Here is a 23,409-nt window from a genome sequence, read left to right as displayed (position 1 = left end):
TTAAGATTTCCATGATGAGTTTTCATCTTTTTGTCTTGCCTTTTTCTTTAGTTGTTGAATTATTTAATTCCACTGATGATGTTTTCAGATATTTGTGTAAATTTTCCTCAAATACATTGTACCTGGACATTATCTAAAAACAAGAAAATAGTCTAACAACAAACAAACAGAGCAGCAAGTGTTGACAGAGGGTTCCTGTGTGTTGTGTGTTTTCAGTCTGTCAGGCTGTCTGATCACAGAGGAAGGCTGTGCTTCTCTGGTCTCAGCTCTGAGATCCAACCCCTCCCATCTGAGAGAGCTGGACCTGAGCTACAATCATCCAGGAGACTCAGGAGTGAAGCTGCTGTCTGCTGGGCTGGGGGATCCAGACTGGAGACTGGACACTCTCAGGTATGGAGAGGCCTGCTGCAGCCACAGACAATGTCTGATAGAGGAGGAAGAGCTGGAAACATTTTCTCTGTCACAGCTGATGACAGATCTCTACACAAGAGCTTTGACTTCAACAACAACAAGAGAATAATCCAACAGTCTGTGTATGAGAGCCATGTAATGTCCATGTTAGCATGCTGAAAGAGAATGTGCTGGTCTGACCCCCCTCCTCCTTTCAGGGTGGAGCCTGGTGGAGTCCGATGGTTGAGACCAGGTCTGAGGAAGTGTAAGTGTGTTTTTAATGTGATTCCTGAAAACAAAGCAGCTTCAAACTGTCACATCACTGATGTCATGAGTCATCATCAAACTGTCAATCAATGATCAGATGATCGATCAATAACTGCAGCTGTATTGTGTCTTGTTCTCTCCATCAGATTCCTGTCAACTCACATTTGACACAAACACAGTGCACAGAAAGGTCAAACTGTCTGACGACAACAGGAAGATGATACGTGTGGAGGAAGGTCACTCATATCCTGATCATCCAGACAGATTTGATCACTGGCCTCTGCTGCTGTGTAGAACTGGTCTGACTGGTCGCTGTTACTGGGAGGTCGAGTGGAGTGGAATGGTTCATGTAGCTGTGAGTTACAGAGGAATCAGCAGGAAAGGAAACAGGAATGACTATATGTTTGGAAAGAACGATCAGTCCTGGAATCTGTTCTGTTCTGATGCTCAGGGTTACTCTGTTTGTCACAATAAGAGAGAAACACATATCTCCCCCTCCTCCTCCTCTCTCTGTCACAGAGTAGCAGTGTATGTGGACTGTCCTGCTGGCTCTCTGTCCTTCTATACAGTCTCCTCTGACTCTCTGATCCACCTCCACACCTTCAACACCACATTCACTGAACCTCTGTATCCTGGGTTTGCAGTCTGGTCTGGTTCTTCAGCGTCTCTGTGTTCAGTGTAGCAGAGTCTCCTCCTGTCAGAGAAAATTAAAATGTTCTCATCAGGGTGGACGTGAAGCTCTGTATGGCGAATGTCCATGTATCCTTTAAGTTGTTGTGTCCACACCAGACTGTAAAGCCGTTAAGCTAAAGGGGCACCAACTGTGCATGCTACTCTGCTGTGTAGCAAGTAGACTAGAAAGAAGTATAATATGAACAATTACACATCCATGGTGTCCGTTGCACATACATATTGTAGTGTAACTGGACATTGCACATCAGAGCATGTTCATTTGTAGAAATTTCCATCACTTCTCTTATGATCAGTCGTCATTGTAAGAACAGACAGTTTTCCGTTCTTACATTCAAATCATCCACATGATGGCTTCATCCTCCGCTCAGAGTAAAATCTGTTCTCAGTCCCCCTTGGGCAGTCAGACCATAGTGTGATCCTTCTCATCCCTGTTTACCATCAGAAGTTGAAAGCTGTCAAACCAAAGACTGAAGTAGTAAAACAATGGTCTGCCCAAGGAATGGGTAGCCTAAGGGATTATCTGGACAATACTGATCAGTCTGTATTGACAGAAAATCATGTCAATGTATTGATGTAGTAACCTCTTACATTAGCTTCTCTGAAAATGTGTATGTTCCATCTAAGCCTGTGATTATATTTATTATTATATTATATATTCACTGATTGTTAAACATGTGTTTCCAATAAACCATCAGTCGGATCTTGATGTCATGGTATTATGAGGGTTAAACCCTGCAGCCGTACAAGGTGTTCTGCTTCGTCCATCTGAGTGTTCAGGAGTTTCTGGCTGCTCTTCATGTCCATCTGACCTTCATCAACTCTGGAGTCAATCTGCTGTCAGAACAACAACCAACCTACCAGAAGTCTGAAAGAAGAAAAGATGACTCTGCAGAGACACAGTTTTACCAGAGAGCTATGGACAAGGCCTTACAGAGTCCAAATGGACACCTGGACCTGTTCCTCCGCTTCCTCCTGGGTCTTTCACTGCAGACCAATCAGATTCTCCTACGAGGTCTGCTGACTCAGACAGGAAGTGGCTCAGAGACCAATCAGGAAACAGTCCAGTACATCAAGAAGAAGGTTGAAGAGACTCCCTCTGCAGAGAGAAGCATCAACCTGTTCCACTGTCTGAATGAACTGAATGATCGTTCTCTAGGTGGAGGAGATCCAACAGTCCCTGAGTTCAGGACGTCTCTCCACAGATAAACTGTCTCCTGCTCAATGGTCAGCTCTGGTCTTCATCTTACTGTCATCAGAAAAAGATCTGGACGTGTTTGACCTGAAGAAATACTCTGGCTTCAGAGGAGGCTCTTCTGAGGCTGCTGCCAGTGGTCAAAGCCTCTAACAAAGCTCTGTAAGTATATAGATAGTTGGATTCATTCATCGTTATATAAAGACACTGCTGTATTTTCAACAGGAGAGAATTTCTTTAATTCTTTATCGTCATCTCTGAGTTACAGAGGAATCAGTAGGAAAGTAAACAGTAAAGACTTCTGGTTTGGAAGAAATGATCAGTCCTGGAGTCTGGACTGTTCTGATGTTAGTGGTTACTCTGTCTATCACAATAAGAAACTGACATCTATCTCCTCCTCCTGTCTAAAGATGGAGGGATGATTATTACAGGATGAAAATGTTAACTCTGTTTCTTTCCAATGAAAACACTAGTATTAATATCAGAATGTTGTCTTTCTTTGAAGGTTAGGTCAGCTGAGACGATTCGTCTTATCTGTAGATCAATCAGAGATCATTGTCCAATAAACAGCTAGGACTCATTCTGCTAATGAATTTAACAGCAGTGTTTACTGTCACTGAGTACAGCAATTTACTGACTGTAGCAGTGATGAAATGATAACTGTGCTTTATCTTGTCTATGCTCCTAACATGCTTGTAAATGTTTTTTCTTGACTGAACACAAAGAGGAATGAAATGATCCACTGCAAACAGTAGTTAGACTTCAACAGTCGACAACATTGTTCAATGTTCGTTTGATTTTCCTGCAGCATAAACTCCAATAAAAAAGATGTGTGAAATAAGTGTGTGACAGTGGAAGACGCAGAGAAAAGGTCTGAGGCAGAAATGTGTCCCACACACAGACAACTTGAGATGCAGAGTCAGGCACAAAACTCCAACAGTTTTGGTCCTCAGACTGTTTTTCTGTCAGTTTATTAAGTAACACTGAGGTCTGGAGGTGAAGTCAGTGAACAGAGTTCATCCTTTTAAAACAATATTTAATCTTCTTTACTCTGATTAGTCATGTTCCCACCAAACTCTACAATCCTCACAAGTTTAAGGTTTCCTTGATTGGCTCTCATTTGATTGAAGTATTGATTATTATTTTAGACCTTCATACAGTGAGTGTAATGTGTGAGGGTGCTATCTGGTGGACAAACTAGGAAGTACAAGCAGTGCTGCAGATTTTATACATTTTAAAACTTGTATCTTTTATTCAAATAGCTTTGTTTAGTCTAAACTTATCAACAGTAATTTAATGTGTTATGAACTGATTAAACTTAGCTTTCTGTTATTTTATTTAACATTGGTTTGATGTGTTTTATTTTAATTAATATCTTTGTTTAATACACAAGGTGTTTCTCAGTCTCCGCCTGTTTTATTGAATTTATTTAAATGGTTCCACTTTCTCTCCTTGTATTTTCTTTTCATGTTGTTATATTATTTCAATACTTCAGTCCTGTTTGTTTTGCTGTTGTTTTTGTTTTGTTGTTGTTTTGTTTGTTGTTACCTCAGCCTCGGACCAGCTATGATCATGGCTGATAGTGAGATACTTCCGGGTCATTTCAGTCCCTTTGTGGTCCTCAGCCCAGGTGCGTCAGTTGGGTGTAATCAGTTAACACCTGGTGGACTGGGATGTGAAGTGGACCTGGGATAATGGCTGAGGTTCAGGTGAGAGTTTGAACTGTTTCACAGGTGCATCTGAATCTGAACCCATTGGTGTTGTGTGTGAAACGTGGTTGAAGCAGGAAGAAGCGACAGTGTGAACAAAACCTCAGAAACAACCAAAGGAGGAAAAAAGCCGCCGGAGAGTTAGTTTTCTCAGTTCAAATGAAAAACAACTCGAACGATTCACTGCTGATTTGAAATGTTAGATAATGTAGCCTATGTTTATTTAAACATGAATTAATTGACCAAATGCTTGAGCTGTAATTTGAACAAACAACTCTATGAAATCTAAAACGTGTTGTTTTAAATTGACAGATTTGCTGTAGTAGCGGTGTGAGGCCACAGGGTGGCGCCTCAGTCTGACGGACCGGTTTATGAAAAATCTTGTGGTGCGTCGATGGTGAACGTGAACTGCAGGAGTTGTCCGACTGTCGCCGGCGCTGCGCTACGTCACCATGTCACATGACATTAAAAGCTGAGGTCACTTTCTTGTCATTGAATGAGGGTTAATTTATGACTTTTTCCTGAGCACAATTAAAGGTCAAGTTGTCGTGTGTCATATGAAATGTGATTTTTAATTTGATGTTTATTTTTTCCTCATGATTTTCCCTCTTTCTTCTTGTTTGTTAAGTGACAGTGAACAGAGGCAGTCAGGTCCACATTGATCAGGTGTGATGATTGATAGACATTACACATTGGATATGGGGTCCACGTTTTCCTCCACTCACTGTCAGTTGCATCTTTTCATCTAAACAGGGAGTTTGTGGAGCTTTGAGCTCAGATGATTTCTTATTTCTTCACAGCTCATTCAGGTGCAGTTCTCCTCAGGTGAAATCAGCTGAGCTGTTCATATTAAGGACAACAATGTTCTCCTTCTGTTTGCACTGGACTTGAACTTTCTTCACTGTGTGTGTGTGTGTTTTTGATTTATTTATTAGCAGGGTTTTTATTATTATTCCCAATATTTATTGCATGCTTTCGACCTTTTATCTTAAGTGTGTTGATGCTGCTGGAACTGTGGATTTCCCGTGTGGATTGATAAAGTATCTCTCTCTCTCTCTCTCTCTCTATTGGGCTGTATTTGAAATGAATTTCATTGGATTTTATTCAGTCATTTGATTTGATCAATGCATGTTTCATTAGTTCCTATTGAAATGTGTGTAGTATTATTTTATGATGTCCAAAAGTGCTATGCATTGATTTGATTTGAGCATAAATGAAGCGTGGAATAGCAGCAAGCTAAGCTGCACGTTTGCAGCCCTGTCCTTCCGGGGCCTTTCTGTGTTAAACTGCGGCTTTTCCCCGCTAAAAACCGGCTGTCTGTGAGGGTGTTTAAGCTCAGTGTCATTAAACATTAAAATCATATTCAATAGAGCCCAAAAAGCGCGATGGATTTGCTGATCGAAGCCTATTTACTGCGTGATTCCGCTGTCGAGCATGCTTCACTGAGACACGGTGGGGCTAACAATGGCGGAGGCGCTGTCCCAGAGTTCTCTGAGGCAAAATGGCTGTGAATGTGGCTGAATCGTGCTTGAAACCGTTGGAAATGGCGACTTTACTCATGTCAGCAGTGTTGCTGGTTGTTTCCTCAGTACTTGGCGGTTACTGTTGTGAAGAGCGGCCATTTGGCACCGTAAGGGAGGTTGTGTTCCCGGCCAGTGACTCCCCTACGGCGCCATCGTTCTGGCTTTTCGGCTACTGCTAATCTTGTTAGCAGCCGTGTCGCTGCGTCCGCCATTACAGCGAGTTCTTGTCATGTGACTCCTTTGCTGTCTTCCCATTGGCTCCAACTTCTAGTGCTGTACAAGTATACCTCCCTCTGGCGGACAAACCTGGGAAGTGCAGGCAGCGCTGCACACACTATTTACACATTAAAAACCCATTTTATTTGCATTTATTCTTCATTTTATCCGCCTTATTTAGTCTAGATTTTTTCAGCAGAGCTTTAATGGGTTTTATTTCCATTTATTTGAACTTTCTTTCTATATTTTCTTACGTTTTCCTCCACTCACTGTCAGTTGCATCTTTTCATCTAAACAGGGAGTTTGTGGAGCTTTGAGCTCAGATGATTTCTTATTTCTTCACAGCTCATTCAGGTGCAGTTCTCCTCAGGTGAAATCAGCTGAGCTGTTCATATTAAGGACAACAATGTTCTCCTTCTGTTTGCACTGGACTTGAACTTTCTCCACTGTGTGTGTGTGTGTGTGTTTTTGATTTATTTATTAGCAGGGTTTTTATTATTATTCCCAATATTTATTGCATGCTTTCGACCTTTTATCTTAAGTGTGTTGATGCTGCTGGAACTGTGGATTTCCCGTGTGGATTGATAAAGTATCTCTCTCTCTCTCTCTCTCTATTGGGCTGTATTTGAAATGAATTTCATTGGATTTTATTCAGTCATTTGATTTGATCAATGCATGTTTCATTAGTTCCTATTGAAATGTGTGTAGTATTATTTTATGATGTCCAAAAGTGCTATGCATTGATTTGATTTGAGCATAAATGAAGCGTGGAATAGCAGCAAGCTAAGCTGCACGTTTGCAGCCCTGTCCTTCCGGGGCCTTTCTGTGTTAAACTGCAGCTTTTCCCCGCTAAAAACCGGCTGTCTGTGAGGGTGTTTAAGCTCAGTGTCATTAAACATTAAAATCATATTCAATAGAGCCCAAAAAGCGCGATGGATTTGCTGATCGAAGCCTATTTACTGCGTGATTCCGCTGTCGAGCATGCTTCACTGAGACACGGTGGGGCTAACAATGGCGGAGGCGCTGTCCCAGAGTTCTCTGAGGCAAAATGGCTGTGAATGTGGCTGAATCGTGCTTGAAACCGTTGGAAATGGCGACTTTACTCATGTCAGCAGTGTTGCTGGTTGTTTCCTCAGTACTTGGCGGTTACTGTTGTGAAGAGCGGCCATTTGGCACCGTAAGGGAGGTTGTGTTCCCGGCCAGTGACTCCCCTACGGCGCCATCGTTCTGGCTTTTCGGCTACTGCTAATCTTGTTAGCAGCCGTGTCGCTGCGTCCGCCATTACAGCGAGTTCTTGTCATGTGACTCCTTTGCTGGCTTCCCATTGGCTCCAACTTCTAGTGCTGTACAAGTATACCTCCCTCTGGCGGACAAACCTGGGAAGTGCAGGCAGCGCTGCACACACTATTTACACATTAAAAACCCATTTTATTTGCATTTATTCTTCATTTTATCCGCCTTATTTAGTCTAGATTTTTTCAGCAGAGCTTTAATGGGTTTTATTTCCATTTATTTGAACTTTCTTTCTATATTTTCTTACGTTTTCCTCCACTCACTGTCAGTTGCATCTTTTCATCTAAACAGGGAGTTTGTGGAGCTTTGAGCTCAGATGATTTCTTATTTCTTCACAGCTCATTCAGGTGCAGTTCTCCTCAGGTGAAATCAGCTGAGCTGTTCATATTAAGGACAACAATGTTCTCCTTCTGTTTGCACTGGACTTGAACTTTCTCCACTGTGTGTGTGTGTGTGTTTTTGATTTATTTATTAGCAGGGTTTTTATTATTATTCCCAATATTTATTGCATGCTTTCGACCTTTTATCTTAAGTGTGTTGATGCTGCTGGAACTGTGGATTTCCCGTGTGGATTGATAAAGTATCTCTCTCTCTCTCTCTCTCTCTATTGGGCTGTATTTGAAATGAATTTCATTGGATTTTATTCAGTCATTTGATTTGATCAATGCATGTTTCATTAGTTCCTATTGAAATGTGTGTAGTATTATTTTATGATGTCCAAAAGTGCTATGCATTGATTTGATTTGAGCATAAATGAAGCGTGGAATAGCAGCAAGCTAAGCTGCACGTTTGCAGCCCTGTCCTTCCGGGGCCTTTCTGTGTTAAACTGCGGCTTTTCCCCGCTAAAAACCGGCTGTCTGTGAGGGTGTTTAAGCTCAGTGTCATTAAACATTAAAATCATATTCAATAGAGCCCAAAAAGCGCGATGGATTTGCTGATCGAAGCCTATTTACTGCGTGATTCCGCTGTCGAGCATGCTTCACTGAGACACGGTGGGGCTAACAATGGCGGAGGCGCTGTCCCAGAGTTCTCTGAGGCAAAATGGCTGTGAATGTGGCTGAATCGTGCTTGAAACCGTTGGAAATGGCGACTTTACTCATGTCAGCAGTGTTGCTGGTTGTTTCCTCAGTACTTGGCGGTTACTGTTGTGAAGAGCGGCCATTTGGCACCGTAAGGGAGGTTGTGTTCCCGGCCAGTGACTCCCCTACGGCGCCATCGTTCTGGCTTTTCGGCTACTGCTAATCTTGTTAGCAGCCGTGTCGCTGCGTCCGCCATTACAGCGAGTTCTTGTCATGTGACTCCTTTGCTGGCTTCCCATTGGCTCCAACTTCTAGTGCTGTACAAGTATACCTCCCTCTGGCGGACAAACCTGGGAAGTGCAGGCAGCGCTGCACACACTATTTACACATTAAAAACCCATTTTATTTGCATTTATTCTTCATTTTATCCGCCTTATTTAGTCTAGATTTTTTCAGCAGAGCTTTAATGGGTTTTATTTCCATTTATTTGAACTTTCTTTCTATATTTTCTTACGTTTTCCTCCACTCACTGTCAGTTGCATCTTTTCATCTAAACAGGGAGTTTGTGGAGCTTTGAGCTCAGATGATTTCTTATTTCTTCACAGCTCATTCAGGTGCAGTTCTCCTCAGGTGAAATCAGCTGAGCTGTTCATATTAAGGACAACAATGTTCTCCTTCTGTTTGCACTGGACTTGAACTTTCTCCACTGTGTGTGTGTGTGTGTTTTTGATTTATTTATTAGCAGGGTTTTTATTATTATTCCCAATATTTATTGCATGCTTTCGACCTTTTATCTTAAGTGTGTTGATGCTGCTGGAACTGTGGATTTCCCGTGTGGATTGATAAAGTATCTCTCTCTCTCTCTCTCTCTATTGGGCTGTATTTGAAATGAATTTCATTGGATTTTATTCAGTCATTTGATTTGATCAATGCATGTTTCATTAGTTCCTATTGAAATGTGTGTAGTATTATTTTATGATGTCCAAAAGTGCTATGCATTGATTTGATTTGAGCATAAATGAAGCGTGGAATAGCAGCAAGCTAAGCTGCACGTTTGCAGCCCTGTCCTTCCGGGGCCTTTCTGTGTTAAACTGCAGCTTTTCCCCGCTAAAAACCGGCTGTCTGTGAGGGTGTTTAAGCTCAGTGTCATTAAACATTAAAATCATATTCAATAGAGCCCAAAAAGCGCGATGGATTTGCTGATCGAAGCCTATTTACTGCGTGATTCCGCTGTCGAGCATGCTTCACTGAGACACGGTGGGGCTAACAATGGCGGAGGCGCTGTCCCAGAGTTCTCTGAGGCAAAATGGCTGTGAATGTGGCTGAATCGTGCTTGAAACCGTTGGAAATGGCGACTTTACTCATGTCAGCAGTGTTGCTGGTTGTTTCCTCAGTACTTGGCGGTTACTGTTGTGAAGAGCGGCCATTTGGCACCGTAAGGGAGGTTGTGTTCCCGGCCAGTGACTCCCCTACGGCGCCATCGTTCTGGCTTTTCGGCTACTGCTAATCTTGATAGCAGCCGTGTCGCTGCGTCCGCCATTACAGCGAGTTCTTGTCATGTGACTCCTTTGCTGGCTTCCCATTGGCTCCAACTTCTAGTGCTGTACAAGTATACCTCCCTCTGGCGGACAAACCTGGGAAGTGCAGGCAGCGCTGCACACACTATTTACACATTAAAAACCCATTTTATTTGCATTTATTCTTCATTTTATCCGCCTTATTTAGTCTAGATTTTTTCAGCAGAGCTTTAATGGGTTTTATTTCCATTTATTTGAACTTTCTTTCTATATTTTCTTACGTTTTCCTCCACTCACTGTCAGTTGCATCTTTTCATCTAAACAGGGAGTTTGTGGAGCTTTGAGCTCAGATGATTTCTTATTTCTTCACAGCTCATTCAGGTGCAGTTCTCCTCAGGTGAAATCAGCTGAGCTGTTCATATTAAGGACAACAATGTTCTCCTTCTGTTTGCACTGGACTTGAACTTTCTCCACTGTGTGTGTGTGTGTGTTTTTGATTTATTTATTAGCAGGGTTTTTATTATTATTCCCAATATTTATTGCATGCTTTCGACCTTTTATCTTAAGTGTGTTGATGCTGCTGGAACTGTGGATTTCCCGTGTGGATTGATAAAGTATCTCTCTCTCTCTCTCTATTGGGCTGTATTTGAAATGAATTTCATTGGATTTTATTCAGTCATTTGATTTGATCAATGCATGTTTCATTAGTTCCTATTGAAATGTGTGTAGTATTATTTTATGATGTCCAAAAGTGCTATGCATTGATTTGATTTGAGCATAAATGAAGCGTGGAATAGCAGCAAGCTAAGCTGCACGTTTGCAGCCCTGTCCTTCCGGGGCCTTTCTGTGTTAAACTGCAGCTTTTCCCCGCTAAAAACCGGCTGTCTGTGAGGGTGTTTAAGCTCAGTGTCATTAAACATTAAAATCATATTCAATAGAGCCCAAAAAGCGCGATGGATTTGCTGATCGAAGCCTATTTACTGCGTGATTCCGCTGTCGAGCATGCTTCACTGAGACACGGTGGGGCTAACAATGGCGGAGGCGCTGTCCCAGAGTTCTCTGAGGCAAAATGGCTGTGAATGTGGCTGAATCGTGCTTGAAACCGTTGGAAATGGCGACTTTACTCATGTCAGCAGTGTTGCTGGTTGTTTCCTCAGTACTTGGCGGTTACTGTTGTGAAGAGCGGCCATTTGGCACCGTAAGGGAGGTTGTGTTCCCGGCCAGTGACTCCCCTACGGCGCCATCGTTCTGGCTTTTCGGCTACTGCTAATCTTGTTAGCAGCCGTGTCGCTGCGTCCGCCATTACAGCGAGTTCTTGTCATGTGACTCCTTTGCTGGCTTCCCATTGGCTCCAACTTCTAGTGCTGTACAAGTATACCTCCCTCTGGCGGACAAACCTGGGAAGTGCAGGCAGCGCTGCACACACTATTTACACATTAAAAACCCATTTTATTTGCATTTATTCTTCATTTTATCCGCCTTATTTAGTCTAGATTTTTTCAGCAGAGCTTTAATGGGTTTTATTTCCATTTATTTGAACTTTCTTTCTATATTTTCTTACGTTTTCCTCCACTCACTGTCAGTTGCATCTTTTCATCTAAACAGGGAGTTTGTGGAGCTTTGAGCTCAGATGATTTCTTATTTCTTCACAGCTCATTCAGGTGCAGTTCTCCTCAGGTGAAATCAGCTGAGCTGTTCATATTAAGGACAACAATGTTCTCCTTCTGTTTGCACTGGACTTGAACTTTCTCCACTGTGTGTGTGTGTGTGTTTTTGATTTATTTATTAGCAGGGTTTTTATTATTATTCCCAATATTTATTGCATGCTTTCGACCTTTTATCTTAAGTGTGTTGATGCTGCTGGAACTGTGGATTTCCCGTGTGGATTGATAAAGTATCTCTCTCTCTCTCTCTCTCTCTATTGGGCTGTATTTGAAATGAATTTCATTGGATTTTATTCAGTCATTTGATTTGATCAATGCATGTTTCATTAGTTCCTATTGAAATGTGTGTAGTATTATTTTATGATGTCCAAAAGTGCTATGCATTGATTTGATTTGAGCATAAATGAAGCGTGGAATAGCAGCAAGCTAAGCTGCACGTTTGCAGCCCTGTCCTTCCGGGGCCTTTCTGTGTTAAACTGCGGCTTTTCCCCGCTAAAAACCGGCTGTCTGTGAGGGTGTTTAAGCTCAGTGTCATTAAACATTAAAATCATATTCAATAGAGCCCAAAAAGCGCGATGGATTTGCTGATCGAAGCCTATTTACTGCGTGATTCCGCTGTCGAGCATGCTTCACTGAGACACGGTGGGGCTAACAATGGCGGAGGCGCTGTCCCAGAGTTCTCTGAGGCAAAATGGCTGTGAATGTGGCTGAATCGTGCTTGAAACCGTTGGAAATGGCGACTTTACTCATGTCAGCAGTGTTGCTGGTTGTTTCCTCAGTACTTGGCGGTTACTGTTGTGAAGAGCGGCCATTTGGCACCGTAAGGGAGGTTGTGTTCCCGGCCAGTGACTCCCCTACGGCGCCATCGTTCTGGCTTTTCGGCTACTGCTAATCTTGTTAGCAGCCGTGTCGCTGCGTCCGCCATTACAGCGAGTTCTTGTCATGTGACTCCTTTGCTGGCTTCCCATTGGCTCCAACTTCTAGTGCTGTACAAGTATACCTCCCTCTGGCGGACAAACCTGGGAAGTGCAGGCAGCGCTGCACACACTATTTACACATTAAAAACCCATTTTATTTGCATTTATTCTTCATTTTATCCGCCTTATTTAGTCTAGATTTTTTCAGCAGAGCTTTAATGGGTTTTATTTCCATTTATTTGAACTTTCTTTCTATATTTTCTTACGTTTTCCTCCACTCACTGTCAGTTGCATCTTTTCATCTAAACAGGGAGTTTGTGGAGCTTTGAGCTCAGATGATTTCTTATTTCTTCACAGCTCATTCAGGTGCAGTTCTCCTCAGGTGAAATCAGCTGAGCTGTTCATATTAAGGACAACAATGTTCTCCTTCTGTTTGCACTGGACTTGAACTTTCTCCACTGTGTGTGTGTGTGTGTGTTTTTGATTTATTTATTAGCAGGGTTTTTATTATTATTCCCAATATTTATTGCATGCTTTCGACCTTTTATCTTAAGTGTGTTGATGCTGCTGGAACTGTGGATTTCCCGTGTGGATTGATAAAGTATCTCTCTCTCTCTCTCTCTCTATTGGGCTGTATTTGAAATGAATTTCATTGGATTTTATTCAGTCATTTGATTTGATCAATGCATGTTTCATTAGTTCCTATTGAAATGTGTGTAGTATTATTTTATGATGTCCAAAAGTGCTATGCATTGATTTGATTTGAGCATAAATGAAGCGTGGAATAGCAGCAAGCTAAGCTGCACGTTTGCAGCCCTGTCCTTCCGGGGCCTTTCTGTGTTAAACTGCGGCTTTTCCCCGCTAAAAACCGGCTGTCTGTGAGGGTGTTTAAGCTCAGTGTCATTAAACATTAAAATCATATTCAATAGAGCCCAAAAAGCGCGATGGATTTGCTGATCGAAGCCTATTTACTGCGTGATTCCGCTGTCGAGCATGCTTCACTGAGACACGGTGGGGCTAACAATGGCGGAGGCGCTGTCCCAGAGTTCTCTGAGGCAAAATGGCTGTGAATGTGGCTGAATCGTGCTTGAAACCGTTGGAAATGGCGACTTTACTCATGTCAGCAGTGTTGCTGGTTGTTTCCTCAGTACTTGGCGGTTACTGTTGTGAAGAGCGGCCATTTGGCACCGTAAGGGAGGTTGTGTTCCCGGCCAGTGACTCCCCTACGGCGCCATCGTTCTAGGCTTTTCGGCTACTGCTAATCTTGTTAGCAGCCGTGTCGCTGCGTCCGCCATTACAGCGAGTTCTTGTCATGTGACTCCTTTGCTGGCTTCCCATTGGCTCCAACTTCTAGTGCTGTACAAGTATACCTCCCTCTGGCGGACAAACCTGGGAAGTGCAGGCAGCGCTGCACACACTATTTACACATTAAAAACCCATTTTATTTGCATTTATTCTTCATTTTATCCGCCTTATTTAGTCTAGATTTTTTCAGCAGAGCTTTAATGGGTTTTATTTCCATTTATTTGAACTTTCTTTCTATATTTTCTTACGTTTTCCTCCACTCACTGTCAGTTGCATCTTTTCATCTAAACAGGGAGTTTGTGGAGCTTTGAGCTCAGATGATTTCTTATTTCTTCACAGCTCATTCAGGTGCAGTTCTCCTCAGGTGAAATCAGCTGAGCTGTTCATATTAAGGACAACAATGTTCTCCTTCTGTTTGCACTGGACTTGAACTTTCTCCACTGTGTGTGTGTGTTTTTGATTTATTTATTAGCAGGGTTTTTATTATTATTCCCAATATTTATTGCATGCTTTCGACCTTTTATCTTAAGTGTGTTGATGCTGCTGGAACTGTGGATTTCCCGTGTGGATTGATAAAGTATCTCTCTCTCTCTCTCTCTCTCTATTGGGCTGTATTTGAAATGAATTTCATTGGATTTTATTCAGTCATTTGATTTGATCAATGCATGTTTCATTAGTTCCTATTGAAATGTGTGTAGTATTATTTTATGATGTCCAAAAGTGCTATGCATTGATTTGATTTGAGCATAAATGAAGCGTGGAATAGCAGCAAGCTAAGCTGCACGTTTGCAGCCCTGTCCTTCCGGGGCCTTTCTGTGTTAAACTGCAGCTTTTCCCCGCTAAAAACCGGCTGTCTGTGAGGGTGTTTAAGCTCAGTGTCATTAAACATTAAAATCATATTCAATAGAGCCCAAAAAGCGCGATGGATTTGCTGATCGAAGCCTATTTACTGCGTGATTCCGCTGTCGAGCATGCTTCACTGAGACACGGTGGGGCTAACAATGGCGGAGGCGCTGTCCCAGAGTTCTCTGAGGCAAAATGGCTGTGAATGTGGCTGAATCGTGCTTGAAACCGTTGGAAATGGCGACTTTACTCATGTCAGCAGTGTTGCTGGTTGTTTCCTCAGTACTTGGCGGTTACTGTTGTGAAGAGCGGCCATTTGGCACCGTAAGGGAGGTTGTGTTCCCGGCCAGTGACTCCCCTACGGCGCCATCGTTCTAGCTTTTCGGCTACTGCTAATCTTGTTAGCAGCCGTGTCGCTGCGTCCGCCATTACAGCGAGTTCTTGTCATGTGACTCCTTTGCTGGCTTCCCATTGGCTCCAACTTCTAGTGCTGTACAAGTATACCTCCCTCTGGCGGACAAACCTGGGAAGTGCAGGCAGCGCTGCACACACTATTTACACATTAAAAACCCATTTTATTTGCATTTATTCTTCATTTTATCCGCCTTATTTAGTCTAGATTTTTTCAGCAGAGCTTTAATGGGTTTTATTTCCATTTATTTGAACTTTCTTTCTATATTTTCTTACGTTTTCCTCCACTCACTGTCAGTTGCATCTTTTCATCTAAACAGGGAGTTTGTGGAGCTTTGAGCTCAGATGATTTCTTATTTCTTCACAGCTCATTCAGGTGCAGTTCTCCTCAGGTGAAATCAGCTGAGCTGTTCATATTAAGGACAACAATGTTCTCCTTCTGTTTGCACTGGACTTGAACTTTCTCCACTGTGTGTGTGTGTTTTTGATTTATTTATTAGCAGGGTTTTTATTATTATTCCCAATATTTATTGCATGCTTTCGACCTTTTATCTTAAGTGTGTTGATGCTGCTGGAACTGTGGATTTCCCGTGTGGATTGATAAAGTATCTCTCTCTCTCTCTCTCTCTCTATTGGGCTGTATTTGAAATGAATTTCATTGGATTTTATTCAGTCATTTGATTTGATCAATGCATGTTTCATTAGTTCCTATTGAAATGTGTGTAGTATTATTTTATGATGTCCAAAAGTGCTATGCATTGATTTGATTTGAGCATAAATGAAGCGTGGAATAGCAGCAAGCTAAGCTGCACGTTTGCAGCCCTGTCCTTCCGGGGCCTTTCTGTGTTAAACTGCAGCTTTTCCCCGCTAAAAACCGGCTGTCTGTGAGGGTGTTTAAGCTCAGTGTCATTAAACATTAAAATCATATTCAATAGAGCCCAAAAAGCGCGATGGATTTGCTGATCGAAGCCTATTTACTGCGTGATTCCGCTGTCGAGCATGCTTCACTGAGACACGGTGGGGCTAACAATGGCGGAGGCGCTGTCCCAGAGTTCTCTGAGGCAAAATGGCTGTGAATGTGGCTGAATCGTGCTTGAAACCGTTGGAAATGGCGACTTTACTCATGTCAGCAGTGTTGCTGGTTGTTTCCTCAGTACTTGGCGGTTACTGTTGTGAAGAGCGGCCATTTGGCACCGTAAGGGAGGTTGTGTTCCCGGCCAGTGACTCCCCTACGGCGCCATCGTTCTAGCTTTTCGGCTACTGCTAATCTTGTTAGCAGCCGTGTCGCTGCGTCCGCCATTACAGCGAGTTCTTGTCATGTGACTCCTTTGCTGGCTTCCCATTGGCTCCAACTTCTAGTGCTGTACAAGTATACCTCCCTCTGGCGGACAAACCTGGGAAGTGCAGGCAGCGCTGCACACACTATTTACACATTAAAAACCCATTTTATTTGCATTTATTCTTCATTTTATCCGCCTTATTTAGTCTAGATTTTTTCAGCAGAGCTTTAATGGGTTTTATTTCCATTTATTTGAACTTTCTTTCTATATTTTCTTACGTTTTCCTCCACTCACTGTCAGTTGCATCTTTTCATCTAAACAGGGAGTTTGTGGAGCTTTGAGCTCAGATGATTTCTTATTTCTTCACAGCTCATTCAGGTGCAGTTCTCCTCAGGTGAAATCAGCTGAGCTGTTCATATTAAGGACAACAATGTTCTCCTTCTGTTTGCACTGGACTTGAACTTTCTCCACTGTGTGTGTGTGTTTTTGATTTATTTATTAGCAGGGTTTTTATTATTATTCCCAATATTTATTGCATGCTTTCGACCTTTTATCTTAAGTGTGTTGATGCTGCTGGAACTGTGGATTTCCCGTGTGGATTGATAAAGTATCTCTCTCTCTCTCTCTCTCTCTATTGGGCTGTATTTGAAATGAATTTCATTGGATTTTATTCAGTCATTTGATTTGATCAATGCATGTTTCATTAGTTCCTATTGAAATGTGTGTAGTATTATTTTATGATGTCCAAAAGTGCTATGCATTGATTTGATTTGAGCATAAATGAAGCGTGGAATAGCAGCAAGCTAAGCTGCACGTTTGCAGCCCTGTCCTTCCGGGGCCTTTCTGTGTTAAACTGCAGCTTTTCCCCGCTAAAAACCGGCTGTCTGTGAGGGTGTTTAAGCTCAGTGTCATTAAACATTAAAATCATATTCAATAGAGCCCAAAAAGCGCGATGGATTTGCTGATCGAAGCCTATTTACTGCGTGATTCCGCTGTCGAGCATGCTTCACTGAGACACGGTGGGGCTAACAATGGCGGAGGCGCTGTCCCAGAGTTCTCTGAGGCAAAATGGCTGTGAATGTGGCTGAATCGTGCTTGAAACCGTTGGAAATGGCGACTTTACTCATGTCAGCAGTGTTGCTGGTTGTTTCCTCAGTACTTGGCGGTTACTGTTGTGAAGAGCGGCCATTTGGCACCGTAAGGGAGGTTGTGTTCCCGGCCAGTGACTCCCCTACGGCGCCATCGTTCTAGCTTTTCGGCTACTGCTAATCTTGTTAGCAGCCGTGTCGCTGCGTCCGCCATTACAGCGAGTTCTTGTCATGTGACTCCTTTGCTGGCTTCCCATTGGCTCCAACTTCTAGTGCTGTACAAGTATACCTCCCTCTGGCGGACAAACCTGGGAAGTGCAGGCAGCGCTGCACACACTATTTACACATTAAAAACCCATTTTATTTGCATTTATTCTTCATTTTATCCGCCTTATTTAGTCTAGATTTTTTCAGCAGAGCTTTAATGGGTTTTATTTCCATTTATTTGAACTTTCTTTCTATATTTTCTTACGTTTTCCTCCACTCACTGTCAGTTGCATCTTTTCATCTAAACAGGGAGTTTGTGGAGCTTTGAGCTCAGATGATTTCTTATTTCTTCACAGCTCATTCAGGTGCAGTTCTCCTCAGGTGAAATCAGCTGAGCTGTTCATATTAAGGACAACAATGTTCTCCTTCTGTTTGCACTGGACTTGAACTTTCTCCACTGTGTGTGTGTGTTTTTGATTTATTTATTAGCAGGGTTTTTATTATTATTCCCAATATTTATTGCATGCTTTCGACCTTTTATCTTAAGTGTGTTGATGCTGCTGGAACTGTGGATTTCCCGTGTGGATTGATAAAGTATCTCTCTCTCTCTCTCTCTCTCTATTGGGCTGTATTTGAAATGAATTTCATTGGATTTTATTCAGTCATTTGATTTGATCAATGCATGTTTCATTAGTTCCTATTGAAATGTGTGTAGTATTATTTTATGATGTCCAAAAGTGCTATGCATTGATTTGATTTGAGCATAAATGAAGCGTGGAATAGCAGCAAGCTAAGCTGCACGTTTGCAGCCCTGTCCTTCCGGGGCCTTTCTGTGTTAAACTGCAGCTTTTCCCCGCTAAAAACCGGCTGTCTGTGAGGGTGTTTAAGCTCAGTGTCATTAAACATTAAAATCATATTCAATAGAGCCCAAAAAAGCGCGATGGATTTGCTGATCGAAGCCTATTTACTGCGTGATTCCGCTGTCGAGCATGCTTCACTGAGACACGGTGGGGCTAACAATGGCGGAGGCGCTGTCCCAGAGTTCTCTGAGGCAAAATGGCTGTGAATGTGGCTGAATCGTGCTTGAAACCGTTGGAAATGGCGACTTTACTCATGTCAGCAGTGTTGCTGGTTGTTTCCTCAGTACTTGGCGGTTACTGTTGTGAAGAGCGGCCATTTGGCACCGTAAGGGAGGTTGTGTTCCCGGCCAGTGACTCCCCTACGGCGCCATCGTTCTAGCTTTTCGGCTACTGCTAATCTTGTTAGCAGCCGTGTCGCTGCGTCCGCCATTACAGCGAGTTCTTGTCATGTGACTCCTTTGCTGGCTTCCCATTGGCTCCAACTTCTAGTGCTGTACAAGTATACCTCCCTCTGGCGGACAAACCTGGGAAGTGCAGGCAGCGCTGCACACACTATTTACACATTAAAAACCCATTTTATTTGCATTTATTCTTCATTTTATCCGCCTTATTTAGTCTAGATTTTTTCAGCAGAGCTTTAATGGGTTTTATTTCCATTTATTTGAACTTTCTTTCTATATTTTCTTACGTTTTCCTCCACTCACTGTCAGTTGCATCTTTTCATCTAAACAGGGAGTTTGTGGAGCTTTGAGCTCAGATGATTTCTTATTTCTTCACAGCTCATTCAGGTGCAGTTCTCCTCAGGTGAAATCAGCTGAGCTGTTCATATTAAGGACAACAATGTTCTCCTTCTGTTTGCACTGGACTTGAACTTTCTCCACTGTGTGTGTGTGTGTTTTTGATTTATTTATTAGCAGGGTTTTTATTATTATTCCCAATATTTATTGCATGCTTTCGACCTTTTATCTTAAGTGTGTTGATGCTGCTGGAACTGTGGATTTCCCGTGTGGATTGATAAAGTATCTCTCTCTCTCTCTCTCTCTATTGGGCTGTATTTGAAATGAATTTCATTGGATTTTATTCAGTCATTTGATTTGATCAATGCATGTTTCATTAGTTCCTATTGAAATGTGTGTAGTATTATTTTATGATGTCCAAAAGTGCTTTGCATTGATTTGATTTGAGCATAAATGAAGCGTGGAATAGCAGCAAGCTAAGCTGCACGTTTGCAGCCCTGTCCTTCCGGGGCCTTTCTGTGTTAAACTGCGGCTTTTCCCCGCTAAAAACCGGCTGTCTGTGAGGGTGTTTAAGCTCAGTGTCATTAAACATTAAAATCATATTCAATAGAGCCCAAAAAGCGCGATGGATTTGCTGATCGAAGCCTATTTACTGCGTGATTCCGCTGTCGAGCATGCTTCACTGAGACACGGTGGGGCTAACAATGGCGGAGGCGCTGTCCCAGAGTTCTCTGAGGCAAAATGGCTGTGAATGTGGCTGAATCGTGCTTGAAACCGTTGGAAATGGCGACTTTACTCATGTCAGCAGTGTTGCTGGTTGTTTCCTCAGTACTTGGCGGTTACTGTTGTGAAGAGCGGCCATTTGGCACCGTAAGGGAGGTTGTGTTCCCGGCCAGTGACTCCCCTACGGCGCCATCGTTCTAGCTTTTCGGCTACTGCTAATCTTGTTAGCAGCCGTGTCGCTGCGTCCGCCATTACAGCGAGTTCTTGTCATGTGACTCCTTTGCTGGCTTCCCATTGGCTCCAAACTTCTAGTGCTGTACAAGTATACCTCCCTCTGGCGGACAAACCTGGGAAGTGCAGGCAGCCGCTGCACACACTATTTACACATTAAAAACCCATTTTATTTGCATTTATTCTTCATTTTATCCGCCTTATTTAGTCTAGATTTTTTCAGCAGAGCTTTAATGGGTTTTATTTCCATTTATTTGAACTTTCTTTCTATATTTTCTTACGTTTTCCTCCACTCACTGTCAGTTGCATCTTTTCATCTAAACAGGGAGTTTGTGGAGCTTTGAGCTCAGATGATTTCTTATTTCTTCACAGCTCATTCAGGTGCAGTTCTCCTCAGGTGAAATCAGCTGAGCTGTTCATATTAAGGACAACAATGTTCTCCTTCTGTTTGCACTGGACTTGAACTTTCTCCACTGTGTGTGTGTGTTGTTTTGATTTATTTATTAGCAGGGTTTTTATTATTATTCCCAATATTTATTGCATGCTTTCGACCTTTTATCTTAAGTGTGTTGATGCTGCTGGAACTGTGGATTTCCCGTGTGGATTGATAAAGTATCTCTCTCTCTCTCTCTCTCTCTATTGGGCTGTATTTGAAATGAATTTCATTGGATTTTATTCAGTCATTTGATTTGATCAATGCATGTTTCATTAGTTCCTATTGAAATGTGTGTAGTATTATTTTATGATGTCCAAAAGTGCTATGCATTGATTTGATTTGAGCATAAATGAAGCGTGGAATAGCAGCAAGCTAAGCTGCACGTTTGCAGCCCTGTCCTTCCGGGGCCTTTCTGTGTTAAACTGCGGCTTTTCCCCGCTAAAAACCGGCTGTCTGTGAGGGTGTTTAAGCTCAGTGTCATTAAACATTAAAATCATATTCAATAGAGCCCAAAAAGCGCGATGGATTTGCTGATCGAAGCCTATTTACTGCGTGATTCCGCTGTCGAGCATGCTTCACTGAGACACGGTGGGGCTAACAATGCGGAGGCGCTGTCCCAGAGTTCTCTGAGGCAAAATGGCTGTGAATGTGGCTGAATCGTGCTTGAAAAACCGTTGGAAATGGCGACTTTACTCATGTCAGCAGTGTTGCTGGTTGTTTCCTCCAGTACTTGCGGTTACTGTTGTGAAGAGCGGCCATTTGGCACCGTAAGGGAGGTTGTGTTCCCGGCCAGTGACTCCCCTACGGCGCCATCGTTCTAGCTTTTCGGCTACTGCTAATCTTGTTAGCAGCCGTGTCGCTGCGTCCGCCATTACAGCGAGTTCTTGTCATGTGACTCCTTTGCTGGCTTCCCATTGGCTCCAACTTCTAGTGCTGTACAAGTATACCTCCCTCTGGCGGACAAACCTGGGAAGTGCAGGCAGCGCTGCACACACTATTTACACATTAAAAACCCATTTATTGCATTTATTCTTCATTTTATCCGCCTTATTTTAGTCTAGATTTTTTCAGCAGAGCTTTAATGGGTTTTATTTCCATTTATTTGAACTTTCTTTCTATATTTTCTTACGTTTTCCTCCACTCACTGTCAGTTGCATCTTTTCATCTAAACAGGGAGTTTGTGGAGCTTTGAGCTCAGATGATTTCTTATTTCTTCACAGCTCATTCAGGTGCAGTTCTCCTCAGGTGAAATCAGCTGAGCTGTTCATATTAAGGACAACAATGTTCTCCTTCTGTTTGCACTGGACTTGAACTTTCTCCACTGTGTGTTGTGTGTGTTTTTGATTTATTTATTAGCAGGGTTTTTATTATTATTCCCAATATTTATTGCATGCTTTCGACCTTTTATCTTAAGTGTGTTGATGCTGCTGGAACTGTGGATTTCCCGTGTGGATTGATAAAGTATCTCTCCTCTCTCTCTCTCTATTGGGCTGTATTTGAAATGAATTTCATTGGATTTTATTCAGTCATTTGATTTGATCAATGCATGTTTCATTAGTTCCTATTGAAATGTGTGTAGTATTATTTTATGATGTCCAAAAGTGCTTGCATTGATTTGATTTGAGCATAAATGAAGCGTGGAATAGCAGCAAGCTAAGCTGCACGTTTGCAGCCCTGTCCTTCCGGGGCCTTTCTGTGTTAAACTGCGCTTTTCCCCGCTAAAAACCGGCTGTCTGTGAGGGTGTTTAAGCTCAGTGTCATTAAACATTAAAATCATATTCAATAGAGCCCAAAAAGCGCGATGGATTTGCTGATCGAAGCCTATTTACTGCGTGATTCCGCTGTCGAGCATGCTTCACTGAGACACGGTGGGGCTAACAATGGCGGAGGCGCTGTCCCAGAGTTCTCTGAGGCAAAATGGCTGTGAATGTGGCTGAATCGTGCTTGAAACCGTTGGAAATGGCGACTTTACTCATGTCAGCAGTGTTGCTGGTTGTTTCCTCAGTACTTGGCGGTTACTGTTGTGAAGAGCGGCCATTTGGCACCGTAAGGGAGGTTGTGTTCCCGGCCAGTGACTCCCCTACGGCGCCATCGTTCTAGCTTTTCGGCTACTGCTAATCTTGTTAGCAGCCGTGTCGCTGCGTCCGCCATTACAGCGAGTTCTTGTCATGTGACTCCTTTTGCTTCCCATTGGCTCCAACTTCTAGTGCTGTACAAGTATACCTCCCTCTGGCGGACAAACCTGGGAAGTGCAGGCAGCGCTGCACACACTATTTACACATTAAAAACCCATTTTATTTGCATTTATTCTTCATTTTATCCGCCTTATTTAGTCTAGATTTTTTCAGCAGAGCTTTAATGGGTTTTATTTCCATTTATTTGAACTTTCTTTCTATATTTTCTTACGTTTTCCTCCACTCACTGTCAGTTGCATCTTTTCATCTAAACAGGGAGTTTGTGGAGCTTTGAGCTCAGATGATTTCTTATTTCTTCACAGCTCATTCAGGTGCAGTTCTCCTCAGGTGAAATCAGCTGAGCTGTTCATATTAAGGACAACAATGTTCTCCTTCTGTTTGCACTGGACTTGAACTTTCTCCACTGTGTGTGTGTGTGTGTTTTTGATTTATTTATTAGCAGGGTTTTTATTATTATTCCCAATATTTATTGCATGCTTTCGACCTTTTATCTTAAGTGTGTTGATGCTGCTGGAACTGTGGATTTCCCGTGTGGATTGATAAAGTATCTCTCTCTCTCTCTCTCTATTGGGCTGTATTTGAAATGAATTTCATTGGATTTTATTCAGTCATTTGATTTGATCAATGCATGTTTCATTAGTTCCTATTGAAATGTGTGTGTAGTATTATTTTATGATGTCCAAAAGTGCTTTG

The 23,409-nt window shown here is 42.5% G+C and overlaps 1 protein-coding gene across 10 annotated transcripts in view; it reads left to right on the top strand.

The window, feature by feature from the left end:
- The window catches only part of LOC108874329 (NACHT, LRR and PYD domains-containing protein 3), a 42,922-nt gene extending 40,872 nt beyond the window's left edge, over positions 1-2,050 (top strand). For 9 of the 10 annotated variants that reach the window (XM_051068856.1, XM_051068855.1, XM_051068854.1 and 6 more), the window contains 3 exons: positions 217-390; positions 609-655; positions 804-2,050. In XM_051068856.1, coding sequence (XP_050924813.1) covers positions 217-390; positions 609-655; positions 804-1,339 — 757 coding nt within the window. In that variant the 3' untranslated portion in view covers positions 1,340-2,050. The remainder of the gene's footprint in view (positions 1-216; positions 391-608; positions 656-803) is intronic. The other variant, XM_051068859.1, reaches the window with a different exon arrangement.
- The last annotated feature ends 21,359 nt before the right edge of the window (positions 2,051-23,409 follow it).

The sequence above is a fragment of the Lates calcarifer genome, unplaced genomic scaffold (genome assembly GCF_001640805.2).
Source record: "Lates calcarifer isolate ASB-BC8 unplaced genomic scaffold, TLL_Latcal_v3 _unitig_5306_quiver_812, whole genome shotgun sequence".
Classification (NCBI taxonomy): domain Eukaryota; kingdom Metazoa; phylum Chordata; class Actinopteri; family Centropomidae; genus Lates; species Lates calcarifer.
The sequence above is the reverse complement of the archived record's forward strand: the minus strand, read 5'-3'. Positions and strand labels throughout refer to the sequence as shown.